The following is a 20,573-nucleotide window of genomic DNA, read 5'->3' as shown; positions in this document are numbered from 1 at the left end:
CCGATTTCAGAGCCTTCTGTGGGCAAACACTGAACTGCCAACCACTGGTCCCAGCGGGGTCAACAAGTGCTCTCAGAAGAATGGCCTCCCCAAGGTGGGAGCGAGAGACCCTGTGACCATTCCTGATGCAAGTCCCAGAGGATGAACACCGCACTGCATGACCAGACCAGACCGCTAGGTCCAACAGGTTAAAAGAATCAAAAGTCAGGAAGTCTAGAGAAAAATTTCTCTTCCTCTCTCCATGCTTCCTCTACCTATAAGACAGGAATAGTCTTTTTCTTGGACTTATTGAGAAGAAAACTGTCTTGCTGTCCTCTCTGTGTGTCATAACTGATCCTCCTCACAGAAGTGACTTCTCTCATGGGTGGTACTGGGAAATGGTCATTGTGTGTATACGCCCACTGTCTTTGGCCACAAAGCACAAGTGGTGAGGAGCCTGGCTTCTGAAGCCAAACTGCAGGGTCTGGATCCTAATCCCACCATTTGCAGCCACATAACTTACAGAAAGTTACTTAACCTCTCTGTACCTTAGTCTCCTCACCTGTAAAACTGGGAACAATAACAGTACCTACCTCAGAATAGAGGCACCACTTAGAAGAGGGCCTAACAGAAGGGAAATGTTCATTAAGTAAGTGTTAGCTATTATTATTTTTCCTATTTAGACTCTCACAAAAGACCTGCCTCACACCTTCTCTGTATTCGTGCCTCTTCTGTGCTCTAAGCCTACTGAGGCAGGCATTGCCCGCCATGGGGGGAGAGTCCAAAATAGCCTATCTCCTCTGCTTGGACCTGGGGAGGTAAATTCACTTCAAGACAAAAGAAGCAATGAGACTTGGATGCAGGCCATGCATTCCCAGCTAGCTTGACCACCAATACAGCAGACGTTCACGTGCCTATTTCGCTCCCATGAATATTTTTCAATTAGTCTGTACTCCAAGGAGAGAGAGTGTCACTAACTGGTACCTCTAAACCCTAATACCAAAAGAAGCGTGATACATGTACCCCAAAGAACATAAGTCACACAAGTCCAAAAATCGAGAGGACAGGGATATTCCTTAAACGACAAGAGGAAGAGAAATACCAAAAAGGATGCATATGTAGTTCATATGCAGAAGTATATCCATCCTTACGTGGGCACTAACTCTTGTCAATGAAAAAGAGACTTTTTGTAATAAACAGGAGCACATTTATACAATACCAATGCGTCCTTACATAAATGTCCTTACTAAGAATAAACACACACATACACGCTCAGAATAAAACAGTTTTAAAGTTATCCCTGCAATTGTTTTACTTAAGAAACAATTTTTTAAGGATCTGAAAAGCCCGGATTGGTTCCTGACTTGAGGCAGCCCTCGGAGTAAATCTGCCCCAAGTTCAGCTGCTGGGGATGGGGGATAGGGCATGGGGGATGGGGGATAGGGGATAGGGGATGGGGGATGGGGGATGGGGGATAGGGGATGGGGGATAGGGGATGGGGGATAAGGGATGGGGGATAGGGCATGGGGGATGGGGGGTGAGAATGGAGCATCAGCAGTCAAGCACTTACTACAGAATTCCGCATACTCAGCTGGCAGCAGGAAGGTCTGAGGGAGGATGTGAAAAGCCTTGAATCCGTGCGTATGCTGCATTCGAATGATGTTTTTGTACAGTCGGTCCTTCCGGGTTAGTTCATACGACCTAAATTTCATAAAAGCATTTCCATTTCAGTACGCTATGACTCAGAGGTTATCCTGTGTCATCACATACTAAAGAGTTCACAGTTCATGAGCAGTTACTGACGATAGTATTATATCCCAAATCTATCACTTTGTCAAGGAAATGATCACCTTAAAACTAGGGCAATAAACGCTACCTATCAGGGAGTGTAATCTGGCAAACTACAAAAAGGCACTTCAGTTGGCCTCGACTGGATTCATGAGTCTATGGTTTGTTGCACTATTTAAAAACCATCTAAGAATCTTTGCTGTAACCATTAAAAATGCATTCTATCTGTTCCTCAGTACAAGATTTTCACTTTGATTTCTAAAACCAAAGGTTGCTTTGCCAAATCTAGGTATCACCAATACTTCTTTCTTACCCACTGTCCTCTTCAGATCTAGAGCAGAGGTCCTCAAATTTTAGTGTACATAAGAATCACCTATAGAGTTTCTTTAAAAACAAATGTTCCAGGGTCACATCTCTCAAAATTCTGGGATGAAGTCTAGGGTTCTACATTTTAAACATGGGCCCCAGGTGATTTTGGTACAGATGGTCCAGAGACCACAATGTAACAGTGATTTAGTCTAGATCAGTAATTTCCAAACTTGACTGAGATACAGATCACCTCATTGCTTTTAAAATATATACCTTTCTAGGTATACATTTACCTAGAAAGATTAAGCACCTAGAAGGTGCTTTTTAAATATACACCTTCTCTGGAGATGGTGATTCCTTGAATCTGCAGTAAGACCTATGAATGTAAAGTACCCCTAGTGATGCTTATCATTAAGGAATTAGAAACACTGAACCAGGCTTAGGGAACCTTCAAGATGGCGGAGGAGTAATACATGGAGATCACCTTCCTCCCCACAAATACATCAAAAACACATCTACATGTGGAACAACTCCTACAGAACACCTACTGAACACTGGCAGAAGACCTCAGACTTCCCAAAAGCCATGTGGCTGACAGGGTCTCGGTGCTCCAGCCGAGTGTCAGGCCTAAGCCTCTGAGGTGGGAGAGCCGAGTTCAGGACATTGGTCCACCAGAGACCTCCCAGCCCCACGTAATATCAATCAGCAAGAACTCTCCCAGAGATCTCCGTCTCAACGCTAAGACCCAGCTCCACTCAACGACCAGCAAGCTCCAGTGCTGGACACCCCATGCCAAACAACTAGCAAGACAGGAACACAACCCCACCCATTAGCAGAGAGGCTGCCTAAAATCATAATAAGTTCACAGACACCCCAAAACACACCACTGGCTGCAGTCCTGCCCACCAGAAAGACAAGATCCAGCCTTATCCACCAGAACACAGGCAGCAGTCCCCTCCACCGGGAAGCCTACACAACCCACTGAACCAACCTTACCCACTGGGGGCAGACACCAAAAACAACGGGAACTACGAACCTGCAGCCTGCGAAAAGGAGACCACAAACACAGTAAGTTTAGCAAAACGAGAAGACAGAGAAATACACAGCAGATGAAGGAGCAAGGTAAAAACCCACCAGACCAAATAAATGAAGAGGAAATAGGCAGTCTACCTGCAAAAGAATTCAGAGTAATGACAGTAAAGATGATCCAAAATCTTGGAAATAGAATGGAGAAAATAAAAGAAACGTTTAACAAGGACCTAGAAGAACTAAAGAGCAAACAAACAGTGATGAACAACACAATAAATGAAATTAAAAACTCTCTAGAAGGGGCTTCCCTGGTGGCGCAGTGGTTAAGAATCCGCCTGCCAATGCAGGGGACATGGGTTCAAGCTCTGGTCCACGAAGATCCCACATGCCATGGAGTAACTAAGCCCTTGCGCCACAACTACTGAGCCTGCGCTCTAGAGCCTGCGAGCCACAACTACTGAAGCCCGCACACCTAGAGCCTGTGCTCAACAACAAGAAAAGCCACCGCAATGAGAAGCCCACACACCACAATGAAGAGTAGCCCCTGCTCACCGCAACTAGAGAAAGCCCACATGCAGCAACAAAGACCCAATGCGGCCCAAAAAAAAAAAAAATGCTCTGGAAAGAATCAGTAGCAGAATAACTGAGGCAGAAGAACGAATAAGTGACCTGGAAGATAAATAGTGGGAATAACTACCGCAGAGCAGAATAAAGAAAAGAGAATAAAAAGAACTGAGGACAGTCTCATAGACCTCTGGGACAACATTAAATGCACCAACGTTCAAGTTATAGGGGTCCCAGAAGAAGAAGAGAAAAAGAAAGGGACTGAGAAAATATTTGAAGAGATTATAGTTGAAAACTTCCCTAATATGGGAAAGGAAATAGTCAATCAAGTCCAGGAAGTGCAGAGTCCCATATAAGATAAATCCAAGGAGAAACACATGAAGACACATATTAATCAAACTATCAAAAATCAAATAGAAAAGAAGTAATATTAAAAGCAGCAAGGGAAAAGCAACAAATAACATACAAGGGAATCCCCATAATGTTAACAGCTGATCTTTCAGCAGAAGCTCTGCAAGCCAGAAAGGTGTGGCAGGACATATTTAAAGTGATGAAATGGAAAAACCTACAACCAAGATTATTCTACCCTGCAAGGATCTCATTCAGATTCGACAGAGAAATTAAAACCTTTACAGACAAGCAAAAGCTAAGAAAATTCGGCACCACCAAACCAGCTTTACGACAAATGCTAAAGGAACTTCTCTAAGTGGGAAACACAAGAGAAGGAAAAGACCTACAAAAACAAACCCAAAACAATTAAGAAAATGGTAATAGGAACATAGATATCAACAATTACCTTAAATGTAAATGGATTAAATGCTCCAATCAAAAGACACAGGCTCGCTGAACGGATACAAAAACACGACCCGTATATATGCTGTCTACAAGAGACCCACTTCAGACCTAGGGACACATACAGACTGAAAGTGAGGGGATGGAAAAAGATATTCCATGCAAATGGAAATCAAAAGAAAGCTGGAGTAGCAATTCTCATATCAGACAAAATAGACTTTAAAATAAAGACTATTACAAGAGACAAAGGACACTACATAATGATCAAGGAATCAATCCAAGAAGAAGATATAACAATTATAAATATTTATGCACCCAACATACTTCAATACATAAGGCAAATGCTAACAGCCATAAAAGGGGAAATCGACAGTAACACAATAATAGTAGGACACTTAAACACACCACTTTCACCAATGGACAGATCATCCAAAACGAAAATAAATGAGGGGAAACAAGCTTTAAATGATACATTAAACAAGATGGACTTAATTGATATTTATAGGACATTCCATCCCAAAACAACGGAATACACTATCTTCTCAAGTGCTCACGGAACATTCTCCAGGATAGATCATATCTTGGGTAACAAATCAAGCCTTGGTAAATTTAAGAAAATTGAAATCATATCAAGTACCTTTTCCGACCACAATGCTATGAGACTAGATATCAATTACAGGAAAAAATCTGTAAAAAATACAAACACATTGAGGCTAAACAATACCTACTAAATAACCAAGAGATCACTGAAGAAATCAAAAAATACCTAGAAACAAATGACAATGAAAACATGACCACCCAAAACCTATGGGATGCAGCAAACAGCAGTTCTAAGAGGGAAGTTTATAGCAATACAATCCTACCTCAAGAACCAAGAAAAATCTCAAATAAACAATCTAACCTTACACCTAAAGCAATTAGAGAAAGAAGGACAAAAGAACCCCAAAGTTAGCAGAAGGAAAGAAATCATAAAGATCAGATCAGAAATAAATGAAAAAGAAATGAAGGAAACAATAGCAAATATCAATAAAACTAAAAGCTGGTTCTTTGAGAAGATAAACAAAATTGATAAACCGTTACCCAGACTCATCAAGAAAAAAAGGGAGAAGACTCAAATCAACAGAATTAGAAATGAAAAAGGAGAAGTAACAACTGACACTGCAGAAATACAAAGGATCATGAGAGATTACTACAAGCAACTTTATGCCAATAAAATAGACAACCGGGAAGAAATGGACAAATTCTTAGAAAAGCACAACCTTCTAAGACTGAACTGGAAGAAATAGAAAATATAAACAGATCAATCACAAGCACTGAAATTGAAACTGTGATTAAAAATCTTCCAACAGGGCTTCCCTGGTGGCGCAGTGGTTGAGAATCTGCCTGCCAATGCAGGGGACACGGGTTCGAGCCCTGGTCTGGGAGGATCCCACATGCCGCGGAGCAACTAGGCCCATGAGCCACAATTACTGAGCCTGCGCATCTGGAGCCTGTGCTCCGCAACAAGAGAGGCCGCGATAGTGAGAGGCCCGCGCACCACGATGAAGAGTGGCCCCCACTTGCCACAACTAGAGAAAGCCCTCGCACAGAAACGAAAACCCAACACAGCCATAAAATAAATAAATAAATAAATAAAATAAACCCAAAAGTTTAAAAAAAAAAAAAAAGTAAGCTGAAATATTTAGTTTAAAAAAAAAAAAAATCTTCCAACATACAAAAGCTCAGGACCAGATGGCTTCACAGGCAAATTCTATCAAACATTTAGAGAAGAGCTAACACCTATCCTTCTCAAACTCTTCCAAAATATAGCAGAGGGAGGAACACTCCCAAACTCATTCTACGAGGCCACCATCACCTTGATACCAAAAGCAGACAACGATGTCACAAAAAAAGAAAACTACAGGCCAATATCACTGATGAACATCGATGCAAAAATTCTCAACAAAATACTAGCAAACAGAATCCAACAACACATTAAAAGGATTATACACCACGATCAAGTGGGGTTTACCCCAGGAATGCAAGGATTCTTCAATATAGGCAAATCAATCAATGTGATAAACCATATTAACAAATTGAAGGAGAAAAACTATATGATCATCTCAACAGATGCAGAAAAAGCTTTTGGTGAAATTCAACATCCATTTATGATAAAAATCCTCCAGAAAGTAGGCACAGAGGGAACTTACAACAACATAATAAAGGCCATATATGACAAACCCACAGCCAACATCGTTCTCAATGGTGAAAAACTGAAACCATTTTCACTAAGATCAGGAACAAGACAAGGTTGCCCACTCTCACCACTATTGATCAACATAGTTTATGAAGTTTAAGCCACAGCAATCAGAGAAGAAAAAGAAATAAAAGGAATCCAAATCAGAAAAGAAGAAGTAAACCTGTCACTGTTTGCAGATGACATGATATATACATAGAGAATCCTAAAGATGCTACCAGAAAACTACTAGAGCTAATCAATGAATTTGGTAAAGTAGCAGCATACAAAATTAATGCACAAATATCTCTTGCATTCCTATACCCTAATGATGAAAAATCTAAAAGAGAAATTAAGGAAACACTCTCATTTACCATTGCAACAAGAAGAATAAAATACCTAGGAATAAACCTAGTAAGGAGACAAAAGACCTGTATGCAGAAAACTGTAAGACACGGATGAAAGAAACTAAAGATGATACAAACAGATGGAGAGATATACTCTGTTCTTGGATTGGAAGAATCAATACTGGGAAAATGACTATACTACCCAAAGCAATCTACAGATTCAATGCAATCCCTATCAAATTACCAATGGCAATTTTTACAGAACTAGAACAAAAAATCTTAAAATGTGTCTGGAGACACAAAAGACCCCGAATCGTCAAAGCAGTCTTGAGGGAAAAAAGCGGAGCTGGAGGAATCAGACTCCCTGACTTCAGACTATACTACAAAGCTACAGTAATCAAGACAATATGCTACTGGCACAAAAACAGACATATAGATCAATGGAACAAGATAGAAAGCCCAGAGATAAACCCATGCACATATGGTCAACTAATCTATGACAAAGGAGGCAAGGATATACAATGGAGAAAAGACAGTCTCTTCAATAAGTGGTGCTGGGAAAACTGGACAGCTACATGTAAAAGAATGAAATTAGAACACGCCCTAACACCATACACAAAAATAAACTCAAAATGGATTAGAGACCTAAATGTAAGACCAGACACTATAAAACTCTTAGAGGAAAACATAGGGAGAACACTCTTTGACATAAATCACAACAAGATATTTTTTTGATCCACCTCCTAGGGTAATGGAAATAAAAACAAAAATAAACAAATGGGACCTAATGAAACTTCAAAGCTTTTGCACAGCAAAGGAAACCATAAACAAGACAAAAAGACAACCCTCAGAATGGGAGAAAATATTTGCAAACAAATCAACGAACAAAGGATTAATCTCCAAAATATATAAACAGCTCATGCAGCTCAATATTAAAAAAACAAACAAACCAATCAAAAAATGGGCAGAAGACCTAAATAAACATTTCTCCAAAGAAGACATACAGATGGCCAAGAAGCACATGAAAAGCTGCTCAACATCACTAATTATTAGAGAAATGCAAATCAAAACTACAATGACTACCTCACACCAGTTAGAATGGGCATCATCAGAAAAATCTACAAACAACAAATGCTGGAGAGGGTGTGGAGAAAAGGGAACCCTCTTGCACTGTTAGTGGGAATGTAAATTGATACAGCCACTATGGAGAACAGTATGGAGGTTCCTTAAAAAACTAAAAATAGAATTACCATATGACCCAGCAATCCCACTACTGGGCATACACCTACACCCAGAGAAAACTATAATTCAAAAGGACACATGCACCCCAATGTTCAGTGCAGCACTATTTACAATAGCCAGGTCATGGAAACAACCTAAATGCCCATCAACAGACGAATGGATAAAGATGATGTGGTACATATATACAATGGAATATTACTCAGCCATAAAAAAGGAATGAAATTGGGTCATTTGTAGAGACGTGGATGGACCTAATGAGACTGTCATACAGAGTGAAGTAAGTCAGAAAGAGAAAAACAAATATCGTATATTAACACATATATGTGGAACCTAGAAAAATGGTACAGATGAACTGGTTTGCAGGACAGAAACTGAGACACAGATGTAGAGAACAAACGTATGGTCACCAAGGGGGGAAAGCGGCCGGGGCGGGGGTGGTGGTGTGATGAATTGGGAGATTAGGATTGACATGTATACACTGATGTGTATAAAATGGATGACTAATAAGAACCTGCTGTATAAAAAGATAAATAAAATAAAATTCAAAATTTCCAAAAAAAAAGAAAAGAGAGATTAAAAAAATTTTTTTTAAATAAATAAAATAAACTCTTGAATGCAACGGTATGTCAAAATCAAAAAAAAAAAAAAAAGGAAACACTGAACCAGAGGATAAGAGAAACAACAAATTCTCCTACAGTTACCCAATATTAGTGGTCTCCAAACATTTTTGCTTGGTACTCCCGATACAAATTTTGGGAAACTATGTATCTTCTTAGTTGGCATCTAAGATTTTTCATCATAAATTTAAAATGTTCCAAAGGATCCAATGAATGGCAAATATAATTTTAAAATAAAACTATAACAGTATCCTTTTAAGTATATTCAAGGGAACCTAAATAACATCAGGATTCACTAGCCACTGTACATTTTAAAAGTACTACAAAAGAAAAGGCTCTTTTTGTCGGTAAATTTTTCACTTTTTACAATACTATACTTTTTACTGAAAGTAACGTATAAACAGGAAAGTACACAAATCACAACTGCAAAGCACGATGAATTTTGGTCACCTGTGTGAACACCACTGAGCACAGAACATTCCCAGCACCCCAGAAGCCTCGCCTACTCCCACCCAGACATCCCCCAATTCACTTTTGCTTTTACTTCTTCCATTCCATTTCCCCCAAAGAACAGCTTAGCCTAACAGAACATATTTAATGCTTGTAAGTCTTTTATATTATATTATACCTTCTCTACAATGAAAATATGTATACAAATTATGTTTAATATTTTTTAATTTCCTGTGATCATAAGGCTGTACTTGTTATACATATATTGACCTATCATTGTAAGAATATAGTACACAATTCATCAAAACACCGTAAATATTATAAATTTTTATTAAAATGTACATTATACTAACATCAATTTCTCCATTTTGATAACTATACCATGGTTATAACTGATTTAACATTAGGAAAACTGGGTAAAGGGCACATAGGAACTCTATATTATTTTTGCAACTTTTCTAAAAGTCTAAAATTATTTAAAATAAAAAATTACATAAAAAGAGTACACAATAATATTGGAAACATTTCAAGTGTTTGCATTCCTCTTGCATGTGAGTTAGAAGTCTTTGGATTGAAAAAGACTTCTAACTTCTGGTGCTATGTATTTTCTTAGAAAATACATAGCACCAGAAGCCACAAAGTATACTGCATTTAGGTAATGGATTATTAATATTCCCAAACATACATGTATAACACATTCAAAGAGAAGTGAAGAAAATATAGGTTAAAATTTATTAATACTGACTGAGTCCAAATTGAGGTGGAATTCCTATACACCTACAGGAATAGTTCAAAAACTATTGAAATAAATAATATACTACTAACAGGAATTAGGAATGCAGCCTCTACTGTGAGCTATTTTAAGACTGTTTAAATACCTATTTAAAATAGTTGCATCTGATTCACTTCAAGCACCCAGTCACACATTTAGAAAACCAAATCCACATCTTCCAGGCAGTAAGGAAGAAAATAAAGTTTAAATTATTTTCTGCCCATGAAGCTCAGACATAAAATAACACTGGAACTTGTTATAAAGATTCAAAATATACATTTATCTAAGATTATGAAGAAACTATTTGACATTAGAGACAGCATAGGCTGGGTATTTATACCCATTGACTGAGTATAAGACAGTAGAATTGAATAATCAAGAAAGAGCCTTCGTTTCTAAAAAATGAAGAGACAAGTATATGAAGTGACTGAAAACAAAACTTGTTAGCATGAGTGAGTACCTGGGGCATAAGTCCTGGAAATAAAATATAACTCAGCCACTGAGCAAATAAGAAAATTCCTATTAGATTTGCATCTCTTCATTAGACAGATGAGATTAGCTGCCCTCTTCTCCAATAGGTCATGTATCTCTCCATAGTTGAAAATTACTCACTGCTAGAATAATGCAGGGTTTCAGCATCAATTCTATTCCTATTTTCTCTTTCATAGATGTAAACACTGAGAAACCTTGTTCACAAATATAATAGCTAACACTTATATAGTGTTTACTATGTGGAAGGCATGTGATGTTCTAAGCACTTATTAAATCCTCACGATAGTCCTACAAAGTGTGTGTCATTAGTACCTTCTTTTTACCAATGAGGAAGTTGACGCTCAGAAAGCTCACTTGCCCAAGATCAGTCAGCGGAACTGCGATCTGGGCCCAGGTTAGCTGGCTGCAGAGCCCGTGCTTCTAGCCACTAGGCAATATTGCCTCTCTAGGCTGACGTTAACCAATGAGACTGGCAGAAGTTTAATATAGCAATATCATTCAATTCTTTGAACTTTTTTCTAATTATATGTCAAAAGTCACAAGATGACCTATCTTTAAATTTTATATTTAATGATCTATCAGCTGACAACTTGATTATGTCCTTCCTCAATTCTGTTAAAAGCAAAGAAATGGAAATCATTATCATGCAAAAAGATTTGTTATGCTATTACCTGAATTAAACACCAATATTTTTGTTCCTTTCTTTGCAACCCTTGAAATTTTTACACCCCAGGACAATGCACCATATTAAGATTCTAGGTGGGCCGTTCTTTTATAAAGGGAAAAAACAGTAACTATGAAAAAGAAGGTGAGAAGGGAGAACCTATCCACATGAGGGGCTCACAAGCAGCTCAATTTTAGGAAAGAGAATCTATGGGATTTGCAATCCAGAAGTAGTGTATTTTAAAACCATCCATCCTACAGACGCCTTGCAAAGTCTTCAGGTATGTCCAGGGATGTGAACACCTCAGTTTCATTTGCAGACTGCTGCCCTATATCACAGACTTCTTTTTTTTTTTAAAGGATGTTAATTATCTCTGCTGGCTACATGCCTCAATGTCAGGTACCTTTAAATGGAGCAAAGTAGCTACAAGAGCATTACCTGGGAAAGTGATTAACCTTTTGTGCTTCAGAGAGGGTGCGAAGTAAAAAGGGCTTCAGGTGGGATCCTGTCCACATTAGGTTATAGTCAGTGCTGCTTGGGTGAACCTAAGGGCAGATAAAAAGACAAGATAAGAAACACCAGAGGGACTTCCCTGGTGGCGCCGTGGTTAAGAATCTGCCTGCCAATGCAGGGGACACGGGTCCGAGCCCTGGTCCGGGAAGATCCCACATGCCGCGGTGCAACTAAGCCCGTGCGCCACAACTACTGAGCCTGCGCTCTAGAGCTCGTGAGCCACAACTACTGAGCCCGCGTGCCACAACTACTGAAGCCCGTGCACCTAGAGCCTGTGCTCCACAACAAGAGAAGCCACTGCAATGAGAAGACTGCGCACCACAACGAAGAGTAACCACCACTTGCTGCAACTAGACAAAGCCCGCGCACAGCAACGAAGACCCAACGCAGCCAAAAATAAATAAATAAATTTATTAAAAAAAAAAAAAGAAAGAAAGAAACACCAGAGACAGTCCCTGGAAGAATGATGGAAGTAAAAAGTCATAGAGATTTTTCATCCACAGAGCACTCACAGGGGCGGGCCAGTTAGGATGTGAGCCTAGTAAGACAAAAGCTGAGTGTACAGAACAGAGGGATAAGCAAGTTTAAAGAATGAGAGAGTTGGACAAGTATCACATGCAAAAAGTAGAATTAATCCTTTTATAGAAGTCCATGATATCTCTAAATATTCTTGCATATCAAAGTGAGAGATGAGGACCCAACCCCAAAACTCCCTTCTCAGACTGTCCTTATATCCTTGCCGATGCTGGGTATAAAGTGATGATCAGATCTAAAACCTTATAGTAGCAAACCAACTTAGAATTCATTCATTCATTCATTAGAATTCATTTGTCCATTCATTCAACAATTATGTACTCTCTGCCTCTGATGTGACAGGTACCATGTTAAGCCCTGGAAATAAAACAGCAACAAAGACAGTATATAAACTGGTATCAGAACTTCCTCAAAATGTCTACTTCATACCTCAACCTAGGATAAGAAGCGAGCAACCAGACTTTTATCAACTGTATCAAAATATCCACAGTGGAAGTCCATCCAGCATATTTGCCTTTGCCTTTTGATGTCAAATCCCCATTTTCCCAATTTTCTTTGGGAATAACATACTCCTTGGTTTTAAAGGACCTGGCAATCACCTGCCCCTCCCTTCCCCCAAGGAGTGGACCCTTGACCCAAGCTAGGCCAATCGTTCTATCTCCAGAATATGCTTCTTGAGCAGAGAAATGCACAAGGACAATGAATGCAGTCGATTCATTCCACAGCAGTAAAGGTGGTCTTGAAGACTTTTGTTGCCAGATCCCTGGAGCTATTGCATTCTCTCTTCTTCCAAAGGTCTGCTTTTTCAGCTTTTCCTCTGGTTCTGCTAGCCGTTCTATGTACATCTTTACTATAAATCCCTTTTGGTTTATGTTGGGCAGAGTCTGTTTCTGTTGCTTGTAATCAAAGAGGTTTAATTGGCTATTAGACAATTCCTTATGGGAAACTCTGTCTCTAGCCCATGCCTAAAAACACAGCAAGGAAAAAAAAATTTCCTTCCCTAAAAAAACCCCCACAAAATCTTGTGGAAATGTTTTCCATTTATTTCAAGGAAAAACTGGTAAAGTGACTCAGAAAGTCAATGCAAGTTCTGCATCATCACTAAGGAGTGGTCCCGTGTACTTTCTAGAGCTGGCCCTGTTAGCTGACAGTCAGTTAGGTGGCTAGGATTTTCAGCTTTTGAGCAGATAAGGTAAGGTAGTAAAAATGAGCTTACTTCATGAAATCCATGGGCTGTCAGGATGCTGCGAACCAGGCGACTGTCTGTTCGTACAATCTTGTAAGACAAGTGATAACGTTCTAAAGAAAAACACAGAATCAAGTTCAGTAACCAGAAAGTTAACTATAGAGAAAGAAATAAAAGAAATAAACTGTAAGATGGTGGCTGGCTTAATTACACTCAATAACACTATACTGCTATCCTTAGGCTACTATAAGTAGGTTGAGGATTATTTTGGACCAAGGGTCCTAAACCTGAGATTCATTGGCTGTCACTAAACATGGATGGGGGCAGGCAGGGGAGGAATGACATCCTTGTTTTCACCAAATTCTAGTTCCAATTTAACATTACCTTCTATTAGGAATGTAGGCAACAAAGGAGAATAGTATTAGCAATGCCTGTGACCCTGCCAACAACAGATGTCAGGTATTGTAACACTCTTTTACAGTTGTTACAGTTATCTCAAAAAATCACTTATTCTCAGGAGTTCTCTGGTGGCCTAGTGGTTAGGACTCCAGGCTTTCACTGCCGTGGCGCAGGTTCAATTCTTGGTCGGGAACTGAGATACTGAAAGCTGCGCAGCGCGGCCAAAAAAAATCACTTACTCCCACAGTATTTAAAAATTATGGCAGTGAACAGACCTACCACTAGATCATGTTATTTAATGTACTAATAAAAGGCATACATATCACAAATTTGGTTTTTAAAAATATTTTGAGAACTACACTTCAATACGATTTATTTTCTTTGTAGTCTTATGTATTTTTAAAATACACTTAAAAAACATTATTCTGAGAAGAGACCCATAAGCTTCCCCATACTGCCAACGCCACCCACTGCACCAAAAAGGCTAAGAACGCCGTTCTAAATAGTCCTCATGTGCAACAATGTTGGTTACCAGCATATCTTAGACCAGAGGTTATAAACTGCTGACACGAGGGCCAAAACCAATCTGCAGACATGGTTTGTTCGTTCCTCCTTGTGCTTTAAAAATAAAATTGAGTTAATTGTTAACCTTTTGAAATTGGAGGAATTCATATAAAAATCTAGATTTCTGGACTTCTCTTGAAAACCCTGGCAATCCTGGGCTCTCTCTCTGGCAAGGCAAGAGTCAACCAGAGAAGTGCAAGTGCTCCCTGCAGGATAGGCCTGCGCTGTCCAGTTCAGCACCGTCCCCACCTGACCTGCTTCACTCATTCTTATCTCCTGCCAGGCCCCTGAGAGCATTCTGTGCTTGTGACCCCTGTCTAAGAGGAATGTCTGTAATCATGTGAGGTTTCTACATATCCCCAAAGACTAAAGTTTTCTCTGGCGCATTACATTCAGTCTCTTTCTATGCATCACTATAAACTGTTAGCTAAGAATTCTACAGAACGATTTTTTTAAAGGACTGCATACTGAACCATTTCTGAGTGAGTATAATACAGAAACTTATGGACAGGCTCCGGAACAAAATTCAGCCTCTACAGTCAAAGATAAGCATTTCGTTTTATAACTTTATGTGAAAATATTCGTAAATCCCTGCTGCTACTTGCCCAGCCCTGGCAGGAACACCATGCCAAGCAGACACAGGAGGACTGGAATGATAAGGCCAGACACTCCATACTTCTCATTCTTGCGGCAAACTTTGAAGCCCAGTTACAAGGTTTTCCCAATGGTCAATCACTATTATGTTGTCTTTGCAATATTTTTATAAGAAAAACAGTGCAGAGTTTAATGTAAGAAGCAGCACAGTGCACTGCTCAAGAGTTCGTGTTCTAAGGTTTCCTAAAGCTTACCTCTATAAAAACAATCAATAGAAAGAGAAATTAGCTGACCTCTGTTTCATTCTAGCAATAAGCAATATTCAACCATGGATAAATGAACCAATTAATTTTGTAAACGCTCAATTCATATTATGAAGAAATTGATTTTTTTTTACTTTTATGTTTATTACTTATGAAAATTTTAATTTATTCTTATTCTTTTGCTCAACTGTATATTCATTAAGATTGTAAGATAGCTCAATCCAGGACACATTCAATCTTTGGAGATATATGAACATAATACATTTAAAAAGATATAAAAAAAGGAGTTTGTGTTCTGATTCCAAGTTGAGGAAGGAAAGTACAAAATAGGTGTGGAATATCTTGCTATGCCAAAAAAGAGGACAGTCACAAGGATTGAGAACATGTCACAAGGATCTTGAAGGGGCTCCCCAAGGCCAAATTTGAGGCAATCTGAATATAAAAATGAATACTGACAGAAAAAGATTTTAACTCACTTATAAGAAAGAAAACAACCCATGAATCCACACTGATAAGAAAGTGAGAAGGTATACTACTGGTTTTCTAGGGCAGAAGTCCAATACAAGTGTCATCAAGGCATTGGCAGGACTGCGTTCCTTTCTATAGGCTCTGGGTAGGGTCCACTTCCTTTCCTTTTCCAGCTTCTAGAGGCTGCCCCTATTCTTCTTCTATCTTCAAAGCCAGCAATGACAAGTCTACTCCTTCTCACACTGCATCAGTCTGACTCTTCTGTCTCCTTCTATTTTAAAGGACTCCTATAATTACATTGGGCCCACTTGAAGAATCTCCTTATCTTAAGGGTTAGCTGATTAGCAACCTTAATTCCATCTATGACCTCAATTCCGCTTTGCTAAGTCAGGTAACATTTTCACAGGTTCTGGGGACTAGGAGGTAGACATCTTTGGGAGACTATTACTTTCACATAGAAGGGAAAGCTCTTCTTTACAGAAAAGCCAGCTAATAAATGTAGAAGGAAAAACTGAAATAGAAAATCACCATTTTACAAAAACTGCAATAGTAAGTGATTCAGACAAGAATCAGTGAATACCAACAGTGAGAGACTACTGGAGAATAGGATATTCATACATCTCAAAATATCACCCCAGAGAATGCTTATAACAAAGGAGAAGGGTACCTTTACAATGAAGCAATCTGGTAAACACTATCTTAACCAAATGATCAAACTTGTCATCACCAGTAATGCAAGATAATGACATCATATGCTTTTTAATGTGATACACTGAGGACATGACTTCATTAAATGATATTCCTACAAATTTTTTTCAACTTTTTTATCCTTTTTAACCTTTTTCAACCTTTTTTAACCCTTTTAATCTAAACATGTGGAATCAATCTGACAAGCCCAAACTTAAGGACATCTGCAAAGCAACTAGTCTGGAATCTTTAAAAATGCCAATGTTATGAAAGACCAAAAAAAAAAAAAAAAAAATCCAGTAAATGGTTGTAGATATAAAGGAGACTAAAGAAATATGACAACTAAATGCAATCTCTGATTGGATCCTGGATTTGAAAGAAAAAAAAAAAGATAAAGGACAAAATTGGAACAATTGAGGAAATCTGGGCAGGGATTGTATATTAGATAAGAGTGTTTTAGCAATGACAGATTTCCTGAGTGTCATCAGTGTACTGTGGTTATAGAGAGGATGCCCTTGTTCTTAGGATAAACATGTTGAATAAGGTATTTAGGTCTGAAGTATGTGAACTAATTTTCAAATGGTTCAGAGAGAGAAAGAAGGGTGAAGCAAACATGGCAAAATGTTAATAACTGGTGAAAGCAAGGAAATAGTATACATGAATTCATTGTACTATACTTATAACTTGCCAGACGGTTTTTTTATTTCTTTAAATAAAATGTTCAGAAAACCAGGTCTTTTTCATTATGATAACTGATCACTGACAGCTCCATTTTTGCACATAAAAAGCCAAAGCCTCATCAACTGCTGGGGACCAGGACTGCACCCGATTCTCTGACTGTTCTGCAGTGCTTGCCCCAGGCCACGGAGAAGATGATTGGTCAGGTGTGTGGAAAAATAGAGAATGATTACGTGGGGACTGGGGGAGAAGGGGAATAATAAAAGAAAGAGTATGTCTCTGGAGTCAAACTGCCGGGGTTCAAATCCTGGCTCTACTACTTCCTTCCTGCTGTCTTAAATAAGTTATTTAATTTCACTATGCTCAATTTCCTCACTTATAAAATGGGGTTGAGGGGCTTCCCTGGTGGCGCAGTGGTTGAGAATCTGCCTGCTAATGCAGGGGACACGGGTTCGAGCCCTGGTCTGGGAAGATCCCACATGCCGCGGAGCAACTGGGCCCGTGAGCCACGATTACTGAGCCTGCGCGTCTGGAGCCTGTGCTCCGCAACAAGAGAGGCCGCGATGGTGAGAGGCCCGCGCACCGCGATGAAGAGTGGCCCCCGCTTGCCACAACTAGAGAAAGCCCTCGCACAGAAACGAAGACCCAACACAGCCATAAATAAATAAAAATAAATAAAATGGGGTTGATAACAAAGGTACTTATCTCACAGGGTAGTTAAAAGCACTAAATCAGTTAATACACGTAGAGCTTTTAGAATAGGAAAGCTTGCTGATATGGGAATTCCCTGGCTGTCCGGTGGTTAGGACTCAGCGCTTTCACTGCTGTGGCCTGTGTTCAATCCCTGGTTGGGAAACTAAGATCCGCAAGCTGCATGGTACAGCCCCCCGAAAAAAGAAAGCTTGCTGATACATAGAAAAAAATTTTCATACAGTAAAAAAGTAAACACATAGTAAAATAGCTACTAATACATATATAAATACATAGTATAATACACAGTAAATTATACATTTTATATAGCAAGCTAAAAAATAAGAATGCTATTAATACTCTTTCTCCTACTTCTCCTAATATAGAAGTAAAATGCAGTCATCACTGCGCTCAGTGGCAGACCTGATTCTCATGGTATGTAAGCAGTGACCACCTACTTCTTTTTTTTTTTTAATAAATTTATTGATTTATTTATTTTTGGCTGTGATGGGTCTTCCTTGCTGCGCGCAGGCTTTCTCTAGTTGAGGCGAGCGGGGGGCTACTCTTTGTTGCGGTGCACGGGCTTCTCATTGCGGTGGCTTCTCTTGTTGAGGAGCACGGGCTCTAGGCGCGCGGGCTTCAGTAGCTGTGGCATGCAGGCTCAGTAGTTGTGGCTCGCAGACTCAGTAATTGTGGGTTGGGGGCTCTAGAGTGCAGGCTCAGTAGCTGTGGTGCACGGGCTTAGTTGCTCCGCGGCACGTGGGATCTTCCCGGACCAGGGCTCGAACCTGTGTCCCCTGCATTGGCAGTGGCTTCTTAACCACTGCGCCCCCAGGGAAGTCCCTGGCCACTTACTTCTAATCCAAACCAACTAACTATAACCCAACTCAGATACACTGAACATGTTCTAAAAGGGAAGTGCGAGAGAGGCAGGGTGGAATGATGGAAAGCAACTGTGACTGCTATAGGGATTTTACCCCACATTCATGCTCTGTGTCCAATGGCCCTACAACCAGTAATGCTGCTTACCAGCACATATTAGACCAGAGATTATAAAATGGTAACCCAGGAGCCAAATCCAGCCTACAGACACAGTTTGTCCATCCCTCGTGGTGTTTTCAGTATAAAGTTGAATTACTTGCTAAACTTTTAAGATTGGAAGAAGTCACATAAAAATCTAGATTTCTAGGTTTCTCCTGAAATAGCTGGTAAGCCTGGGCTCCCTCTCCCTAGCGAGGGTCAAATGGAGAACTGCAACTACAAACTGAACCTGTTCAACTGTTCATGACAGAACCACCTTCGCCATGTTTTCTTCCATAAAAAAACAAGAGGCAGGGCACGGTCCTGCTAGCAAACTGCAAAACACCCAACATCTAAGCCTCTGAACACACACGCATCTCATCAATTCCACTATGAGACTGCAGAATTTCCTCTTCAACAACTCACATGCATCGCAGGGGACAATCTGAAGAACTAGGACCCCTGGCAAGTTCCAGGACTGACTGTAGCAGAGTAAAGACAATCAAGGAACCAATAATCTGTCAGCACAGAAGCACCTAGGAAGTGGTGAAGTGCCCTAAGGGGTTTGGTCCAAACTAGCATGGGAAACTAGAATGAAGATAAAACTAACATTCTTTTGACTTTAGAATACAAGAATAACCCCTTCGATGGCAACACAGTGTACCTTTGCCTTACTGTCAGAAAACTGGGTCCTTACGGGCACAGCTGAATATGGCTGTCACTAGCCACATGTAACTTGAGCACTTGAAATGTAACTACTGTGACAAAGGAATTGAATTTTTCATTTTATTTAACTTTAATAAATTCTAATTTCAATTTTAAAACTGATACTCAATTCAGTTATTGGAAAACTTGTCTGGAACAACTTGAACATAGGAATTGACTACAATTTCAACTATAACATTTATGAAATCTAAATACAGACCAAATGCTTCCAATGAAAATTTTGCACCATATGGAGATGTACTAAAAGTGTACAATACACACTGGATGTAAAATATCATAACGATTTTTTTATGCTGAGTAAAAGTGGAAATGATAATTTGGATTAAATAAAATATATTATTAAAATTAATTTCACCTATTTCTGCTTACCTTTTTTGATAAGGCTACTGAAAAATTACATATACAGCTTGCATCATATTTCTGTTGGAGAGTGCTAGTCTATACAAATCCAAATTTATGAAACTGACACATTCAGAGGCAAAATACAAAATACTTCATTCTAGGAAAAGATTAAATTGAAAATATCTGTTTCCCCTAAAATGCAATCCCAGGACTTCCCTGGTGGCGCAATGGTTAAGACTCTGTGCTCCCAATGCAGGGGGCCCGGGTTCAATCCCTGGTCAGGAAACCAGATCCCACATGCTGCAACTAAGAGTTCGCATGCCACAACTAAGGAGCCCACGTGCCACAACTAAGGAGCCGGCAAGCCGCAACTAAGGAGCCTGCCTGCTGCAACTAAGACCCAGCACAACCAAATAAATAAATAAATAAATACTTTAAAATAAATAAATAAAATAAAATAAAATGCAATCCCATTTACACGTTCAAACTATATACAATTTTGAAAAAAACATGGATATGGTGAGAAAAAAAAATACTCCTGGAATATTTCACAACTAAAGCATATGAAATCTTATTGTATCCAAAATATTAACAGTGAATTCAATGAAACGTTTAATAGATAACAGAAAAAACAAGGTTGGAATCTAAC

General features: G+C 39.3%; 1 protein-coding gene across 17 annotated transcripts in view; it reads right to left on the bottom strand.

Annotated features, from left to right (window-relative positions):
• Positions 1-20,573, bottom strand: part of TTLL5 (tubulin tyrosine ligase like 5) — a 318,372-nt gene that overhangs the window by 284,397 nt on the left and 13,402 nt on the right. For 16 of the 17 annotated variants that reach the window (XM_036843219.1, XM_036843208.1, XM_036843204.1 and 13 more), the window contains exons 4-6: positions 13,524-13,606; positions 11,699-11,805; positions 1,550-1,680 (exon numbers count right to left, since the gene is read on the bottom strand). In XM_036843219.1, the coding sequence (XP_036699114.1) occupies positions 1,550-1,680; positions 11,699-11,805; positions 13,524-13,606 (321 nt within the window). The remainder of the gene's footprint in view (positions 1-1,549; positions 1,681-11,698; positions 11,806-13,523; positions 13,607-20,573) is intronic. The other variant, XM_036843215.1, reaches the window with a different exon arrangement.

The sequence above is a fragment of the Balaenoptera musculus genome, chromosome 2, assembly GCF_009873245.2.
Source record: "Balaenoptera musculus isolate JJ_BM4_2016_0621 chromosome 2, mBalMus1.pri.v3, whole genome shotgun sequence".
NCBI classification, from domain to species: domain Eukaryota; kingdom Metazoa; phylum Chordata; class Mammalia; order Artiodactyla; family Balaenopteridae; genus Balaenoptera; species Balaenoptera musculus.
This window is presented reverse-complemented; position numbering and strand designations above follow the sequence as displayed.